General features: G+C 36.6%; 2 protein-coding genes across 2 annotated transcripts; both read right to left on the reverse strand.

Annotated features, from left to right (window-relative positions):
* Window positions 1-3,616: 3,616 nt before the first annotated feature.
* On the reverse strand, window positions 3,617-4,725 carry LOC131604105 (uncharacterized). Its single transcript, XM_058876594.1, has 3 exons — window positions 4,596-4,725; window positions 4,410-4,511; window positions 3,617-4,201 (listed from the first exon to the last, which is right to left on the reverse strand). Exons 1-3 carry the CDS (start codon window positions 4,668-4,670, stop codon window positions 3,617-3,619), a joined length of 762 nt encoding a protein of 253 aa, XP_058732577.1. The 5' UTR covers window positions 4,671-4,725.
* Window positions 4,726-5,839: 1,114 nt separating this feature from the next.
* Window positions 5,840-7,578, reverse strand: LOC131606193 (uncharacterized). Its single transcript, XM_058878462.1, has 2 exons — window positions 6,962-7,578; window positions 5,840-6,887 (listed from the first exon to the last, which is right to left on the reverse strand). Exons 1-2 carry the CDS (start codon window positions 7,570-7,572, stop codon window positions 5,999-6,001), a joined length of 1,500 nt encoding a protein of 499 aa, XP_058734445.1. The 5' UTR covers window positions 7,573-7,578; the 3' UTR covers window positions 5,840-5,998.
* Window positions 7,579-8,323: the final 745 nt, after the last annotated feature.

The following is an 8,323-nucleotide window of genomic DNA, read 5'->3' on the forward strand; positions in this document are numbered from 1 at the left end:
AGTAAGGACAGTAGCTCTATAAGCCAATTAACTCTAGTAAGGACAGTAGCTCTATAAGCCACAAACAGCACCAGGTAGAAGAAATCCAAAAGAAAATGTGACTTAATTTTTCAACAAAACCTACACCAATTCATTGATTCAAAGCATTCATGTAATACCAAATTCATTCAAATTCACAATTGAAAAGTATGCTTCCAAATCCAATGACAAAATATTTGCAATCAAGAAATTTGTCAAACCTGATTTGAACAAAAATGGAGATAAAAATGTCGACACAGCAGAGGCGGAGGGACGGCGAACCAGCGGCTGAGAACGGCGAACCAGCGACTGAGACGGCGAACCAGAGGGGGAGGGACGGTCGGAGAGCTGCGATTGAAGATGAATGTCGTGGCGGAGTGACGGAGGGGAACGGTCGGAAACAGTGATGAGGGTGGTTAGGGCTTCAGGCCGTACGCGAGGAGAAGAAGAGAGACTGAGAAATTTGGGGCAAAACGTGTTTTTCTGTTCATTAGTTTAATTAATTTAATTTTATAATAGCTACGACAGCGCTTTTGAAAAGCGCTTTAGTAACACCCCTTATACCAGCGCTTTTTAAGAGAAAAGCGCTTTCGTAGGATATCCCTATAGCAGCGCTTTTGAAAGCGCTTTCGTAGACTACCCTATACCAGCGCTTCTATAAAGCGCTTTCGTAGACCAGCCTATACCAGCGCTTTTTAAAAGCGCTTTCGTAGGTCCCCCATTTACCGGCGCTTTTTAAAAGCGCTTTCGTAGGTCCCCCATATACCAGCGCTTTATTCCCCTTGTTTTATATTGTTGTCTTTAGTGAAAGCTATAGCAGCGCTTTCTCTCAAAAGCGCTGTCGTAGCTGCGCTGCTAAATGTAACATTTGGCGTAGTGTTAGTCTGAGCAAATATCCTACACACTTTCGTCGGCGTAGTATATTTGTTCAAAATAAATTTTGAATACAATCATTAAAAAAAGCTTTCTCAAACGAGTTCGAGACACTTTCGTTGCCTCGACTCGATAGTTTGATGTTTCTTGTTTAGATGTCACGTGAAACCTTTTAGTGTATATGTGACATCTAATTTGTTCATACTTTCATAGAGAACTTAAACATTGAAAAACAGAAACACCATAACAATTTTTACTAGATTCTCGTAATGAATTTATCGAAAATCTACATGAGACGTGTCACACGTATCATATACTCATAAACTCAAACATAAAGCATCAAAAACGTAAAGAGCATACATGATTTTAAGATATAATAATTAATACTGATAAAAGGAAATAAGATGTTTCGGATACGGTGGTGATGGTTCTTCGGTGAAAGGAAATTAAGTCTACAAAAAGGTTAGTATTGTGATGCTCAACTAAATATGAGATTAAAGTGAAATTTTGCAAGTATTAGTTGAATCATACCTGAGTGTGTTCAGGGTCACACTTGTATAAGAGAGGATGTTGTAACCGTCTTCAAGTTGTTTGACGTGGAGTGTGGTTTATAATTGGATGAAGTTCAACGTCTCTAATAGAAGGAGAGATATGTTTTCGTGTTGCACTACGTGATGCAGTTCTACACGTGCGACGTCATGGTGAATTCCTAAAGAGAATTGAACCTATGTGAATTAAATCGATCTATGAGGACTGCTAGCCAATCCAAAACCATCTTGATAGTAAAATAATAAGAGTAATGTTATGCTTACACCCCATATGTACACCAATACTTACACCAAACACTGTTCACCGTATTTATACGGTGAACAGTGTTTTTTAAAATAAAATAATAATATTTATTATTATTTTTAAAATTAAGGACGACACTGTTCATGTACGGACGTGCATTAACCAACTTTATTACTGCATTAACCAAGTTTTTACACTGCATTAACCAAGTTTGATGACTGCTAAAAATTATTTTTAATACCTGAATATTGCATTAACCAACTTCATTACTGTATTAACCAAGTTTTTACATTGTATTAACCAAATTTGATGACTACTGTAGAGTACTGTTCATGAGTGTAAGAATAGAATTATTCAAATTTGGTTAATGCAATGTAAAAACTTGGTTAATGCACGTCCGTACATGAACAGTGTCGTCCTTAATTTTAAAAATAAAAATAAATATTATTATTTTATTTTAAAAAACACTGTTCACAGTATAAATACGGTGAACAGTGTTTGGTGTAAGTATTGGTGTACATATGGGGTGTAAGCATAGCATTACTCAAATAATAAATATGTTTAAAAAATATGAAACTCAGAAATTGTATTTTAAGGATGTATATAATATGTTATATGTGATTTGAAATAAAATTCAAAACTTGAAGGCCATAATTTTGTACATTCCCACTCCATAAATTTTGTCCTTTGTCTCTCACTTTACGCAAACAAACAAAGTACAATCACAACACTCACCACAATGCTTTCCCAACATTTCCACACTTTCTTCTTCTCTCGTACAACACCATCACTTCAAAATCACGATATCATTGTCACCAAATGATGACAACACTTTTGATTTTGTTCGTACTATGAACCGATCAAACTTGAACAGAAAGTTAAAGTTAAGTCATTTTATTAGATTCTACTAGCATGACATAGTGAGTGGGAAAAAAACCTATCTTTAACAACCCTTTATATAAGCATGTTTCAAAAGCTCTATGGTTATATCATATGCATCTGCAACTAAAGATGAGTTTGATTTTGATAGAGTCTAGAGAGATTCCTGTACTTGGTGACAGGAAGTGGTCTCTTCAGATTTGTTTAATTTTCTCATTACAATAGGCACATGCAGTCATGCACATGTAATCTTTGTGTTCCATTCTTAGAGTTTGGAAATTCTCTCAAATCTTAATATCTCGTATATATCCTTAATCAAGAATGACAACCATGTGACTTGTTAAATACCACACCATGAAATTTTGTTTGATGACAATCACTACAAAAAATGTTCTCTCCAGCGACGTGATTCACACGCCACAAAAAGGAACATCACGTCACCACACATAATTTGCGACGTGAAAGAAAACGTCGCAGGGGGAGAGGTGGTAAACTTGTAGTGTCATGGTATTCACGTCACTATTCAGTGACATGTAATTCACGTCGCTATATCCTACACACAATCCAACTCATATTTCTGGCACAGCAGACATGCTGCAGGTTTGCAGGGATGGCACAAGAAACGGAGAAAGTTTGTGGCGTGATTTTCATGACACTGATTAGTAACGTGGGAAGCATGCCACTACAAAACAAATTATTTTTTTTTTAATATGCATCTAGCGACGTGGTAAGCATGTCACAAATATAGTGACATGTTTATCAAGCCACAAAGCATAATTCTTTTTAATAAAAATTTTTTAATTATTATTATTAAAAAAGGTTTTTATTATTAATAATGAATTATAACTAATATAATAAAATATAAAATATAATTAATAAATAATTTGAATATTAATATTAATAAAATATATTTATTGAATAATATAATAAAATTTAAAATATAAGTAATAAACAAAATATAAATTAAAATTCATCATACATCAATTAAAATTTAATATGTTTCATACATTAAAATTAAAACTAAAAGTAAAATATAATTAATATTACATAATAATTAAGTATCTTCTGGATCGGGAAAATCATCAAGGTTTAAATCTTCATCATTATCTTGTTGATTTGTCGAGGCACCACCAACTCCAACGTTTCCACCAAACATTTGATTACCGTTTCCCTGGAATTGCATAAATAGCCGCATTTGCTCCTCCATCTCCGCTTGCCTCTTGGCCATTCTCTCTATTAGGCTTTGTTGCCCCTCCATCTCCGCTTGCCTCTTCGTCATTGCCTCTATTTGCCGTTGTTGCTCCTCTAATTGGGCTTTTAACGCCATCTCACGTTGCTCTGACTCGCGTCTCGCCTCACTTATCGCCAATTGTCTTATTGTTTCCATCATTTGTGGGGACAATTGTGCTGGGCGTGACGTTCCTTCCCCATCTCTTACTCTTTCAAATAAATTTCTATCACCACTTCTCAAGCATCCCGCCATACTTCCACCACCAAAAAAACATCCATTACGACCTTTTCCGCCAATGACTTCATTCCAAATATAAAAATCAACATCTGGATGAAGCGGTTGTCCTTCGCTAGGAGTAAATTGCGGATTAGTGACCAAAAACTGTACAAGCCTTTCTTGATAATCCTCCTACACATACAATAAAAATATTAAACATAAAACTTAAATTAAATTAACTTAAATAAAATAAAAATCAGTTGTCACGTGATTCTCATGCCACAACCTCAGTTGCCACATGTATATCATGCTGCAACTTCTTAGTTGCCACATGAAAATCACGTCACAAAGTTGTCATTAAAATAAAAAAAATATTCATAATGTAAATTGAATAACTTACCAAAGCTAGCCGTGTACGCTCATCAACATACTCTCCCGACTTTTTCGTCCGAGTCTCCTTAACTAACTCAACCATGAGTGGTTTTCTCCCCAACCTCTTTTCCTAAATAATAAAATGAACTTTATTTAAATACATATATAATAATTAATCAAAACATAACTTCAATATATAAGTGGTAGTAATTACCATGCGTCGCATATGTTCGTAGGTGCTTATACTTCCACCAGCATTAACGTGCCCACCTTTTTCAGATGCCCTCATTTTTTTGCCACTTTCAGATTTAGCTTTAAATTGAGGTGAATCCCAATAGACCAGAAGTTTATCAAGAGTGTCTTTGCCCACCCAAGCGGGATAACTACTATCACGTTCCGAACGCTTTCTAACACGTCGTAAGGTGTCAGAAAGTCTTTTTGATGCCCTAGTAAAAAAGACTTTCTTAACAGCCTTCTCGCTCAAAACATCCCATGTGCACTTTTCCTGTTGACATTAAGATAAACAGTTAGAAAATTATAATATTTTTTTTAAATAAATAATAATTCAAAAACAAATTAATTATACCTTAAATTTTTGAAACCAATCATCCTTATTTGGAACTTCTCCAAATCTCGTCCAAGCATCTTTATACATTTGCTGAATCACATAGCTCACACACTTTGCAGCTGTCCGACTCGGAGTAAAACTAAACAACAATAATTTGAATTAGCATGCGTTAGATATAAATTTATATTAATAAAAAAATTTATATTAATTAAAAATTTTTAAATAAGATACTTACTTATGTCCAACAGGCGTAATATAATATCTGCCATCGACGATTTGAATCTCATCCGGATTATCGTCCCCCTGAAGATTATCGCCATCCAACAAAACATCATCCTCATCCTGCTCAATATCATCCTGATCTACCTCCACATGATCATCCCCGCCTGGAGGTATAGGTGAGGTACGTGATCCCCCTGTCTGCTGGAAGGATGAGGGCACCTGTGTCGGATGTGTGGTGCGAGATCCCCCTGTCTGCTGGAAGGATGAGGGCACCTGTGTCGGATGTGTGGTGCGAGATCCCCCTGTCTGCTGGAAACCTGGGGGGACCTGTGGTGGAAATCTAGGTCCAGCACTCTGCTGGTACGAATAACTAGGTCCCCCAGTCTGCTGGAATGGAAAGCTAGCTCCCCCAGTCTGCTGGAATGGAAAGCTAGGTCTCCCAGTCTGCTGGAATGGAAAGCTAGGTCCCCCAGTCTGCTGGAATGGATAGCTAGGTCCCCCAGTATGCTGAAATGAATAACTGGGTGGGCTAATAAAAGATGGAGAGGAGAGTAATGGCATAAGAGGCTGAGTGCTGGCCAAAGACATGCGGTCTGGCTGAGTCTGTGGGCGGGAAGATACTGGCGTCTGAAGTGCCCCGCATACCACTACCCTCGGACGTTTACCTTTAGTCTTCTCAGATTGGGGTCGCATTTTACCTATTTATATAGAATACACAATTAATCAAATATATAAATATTCAAACCACACATTTTCATTAATATATATATCTTCATTAAAACATTCAATGGATGGTTCATTAGTATAATTACAAACACATGTTCTCATTAATATACATCATTATCATTATCATTATCATCATGCTCTTCATCCATATCATTATCATTATCATCATGCTCTTCATCCATATCATTATCATTATCATCATGCTCTTCATCCATATCATTCTCGTCATCTGATGTGACATTCTCATCATGCTCTCCGTCGATATTATCTTCAACCAACAATATAGACGCCTCAACTTCATACCCCTCAACTGTTGTATCAGACAAACTTGTAATTTGTTCAACTGCAATCACCTCATTAATTGGTCCAACTTCATCAACTTGGAAAGGAAGATCTTCCACTAGATCGCCACTTTCAATATGGGCCAATGGTTTTGTTTTAATTACAACACAACAGCCTCGTTTACGTGGCACAAATGAAGGATAAGGAACATAATAAACTTGCCTAACAACATGTGACATTATGAAAGGGTCATACTGTTTGTACCTTCGGCCCATTTGAATCTCAACAGTACCATATGTCTTGTCTATTTTTGTTCCTCTAGTTGGATCATACCATTCACAATAAAATAAGACAACTTTATTTTCGGAGTCCAAGTAATTGTATTCCAACTCGTAGATATGTTTAACAAAGCCATAGAAGTCATCTTCACCCCCATCAGTAACTCCTTTTACAAATACACCACTGTTTTTTGTTTTTTTCCCTTCAGTCCAAGTCTCAGTGTGAAATTTATATCCGTTCACGAAATACGTGTGCCATTCGTTTGCGCTTCGATTAGGGCCTTCAGATAAACTTCTCAAATGGAGTATTTCTGGAGTCGGTGTAACAATGCCTGACAATCTATGTTTGAACCATATTGGAAATTGATCATGAATGACACTGGATGTTGATTGTACACCGGTACTTTGCAAATAGAAGTTGTTGAATTCCCTAAAAAAAAAACACTATAAGTTTCAAGGTTATTTTCACACTATAAATAAAATAAAATAGTTGGGTATACTTACTCAAGATATGGTTTAACTTCAGCGCAGTTGATCAAGACATGAACATGTGCAGATTGCATTTCTTGTTGGGTCAACCAATGAACAACCTTCTTTCCAGATGGACGGCCTGGAAGCCCGAAGACTGATAATGTGAATTGACTTCTCTCATTAACATTTACCGGATTCCTTATGATTCTTGGAGTTAACACCAAGTTGTTGAAATAATGACTGCAAAAATGTGTTGTCTCCCGATGCAAGTAATGTGCACATATTGACCCTTCAACCCTAGCTTTATTTTTCACTGACCGCTTAGAATCACCCATAAACCTTTCAAAGGGATACATCCACCTATAATGAACAGGTCCTCCAAGATAAGCTTCATATGCAAGATGCACAGGTAGATGTTCCATGGAGTCAAAAAAACCAGGCGGAAATATTTGTTCCAACTTACAGAGAATGACTGGAATATTTTGGTCCAACTTAATGATGTCGTCCACTCTTAAAGTTGAAGCACAAATATCTCTAAAGAAATGACTAATTTCTGTTAGTGGGTTAATCACATGTTTGGGTAGAGAGCCAAACGCAATTGGTAGCAATTGTTCCATAAAAATGTGGCAATCATGACTTTTCATACCATGCAACTTCCCAGTGTTAGCATCGGCACACCTTGCTAAACTTGAAGAATACCCATCAGGCATCCTCAATTCCTTTAACCATTGACAAACCGCTTTAGCTTCTTGTGAAGTCAGAGTGTAACAAGCCTTGGGTTTTAAAAAATTTCCATTCGGTTGACGCTTCAACTCCAACTCTTTTCGATTACACCACTTTTCCATGTCTTGTCTAGCCTTCTCATTATCTTTTGTTTTGTCTTTAACATTCATCACTGTGTTAAATACATTATCAAAAAAATTCTTCTCAATATGCATAACATCAAGATTATGGCGCAACAAATTATCTTTCCAATATGGGAGGTCCCAAAATATACTTCTTTTTGTCCAATTGTGTTCGACCCCGTATCCTGGAATTCTAAATGCTTTACCAATATCTGTGAATTTTGGATAATCACAAACTTGTTCCCATACAGCACCTGGTGACAATCGAGGTGGAGGATGATCTCTTACCACTTCGTCTTTTTTGAAATCCGTCTTGTTTTTTCTATAGGTATGATTTCTTGGTAGAAATCGGCGGTGACAGTCAAACCACGAGCTCTTTTTCCCTTTATCCAACGTAAAAGCCTTAGTGTGTTTCATGCAATGCGGACAACCCATTTTTCCATGCGTACCCCAACCAGACAACATGCCATATGCTGGAAAGTCATTAATTGTCCACATTAAGGCAGCTCGCAAAGTAAAATTTTGTTTACGGGATATATCATAAGTGCAT

The sequence above is a fragment of the Vicia villosa genome, linkage group LG5 (genome assembly GCF_029867415.1).
Source record: "Vicia villosa cultivar HV-30 ecotype Madison, WI linkage group LG5, Vvil1.0, whole genome shotgun sequence".
NCBI lineage: Eukaryota > Viridiplantae > Streptophyta > Magnoliopsida > Fabales > Fabaceae > Vicia > Vicia villosa.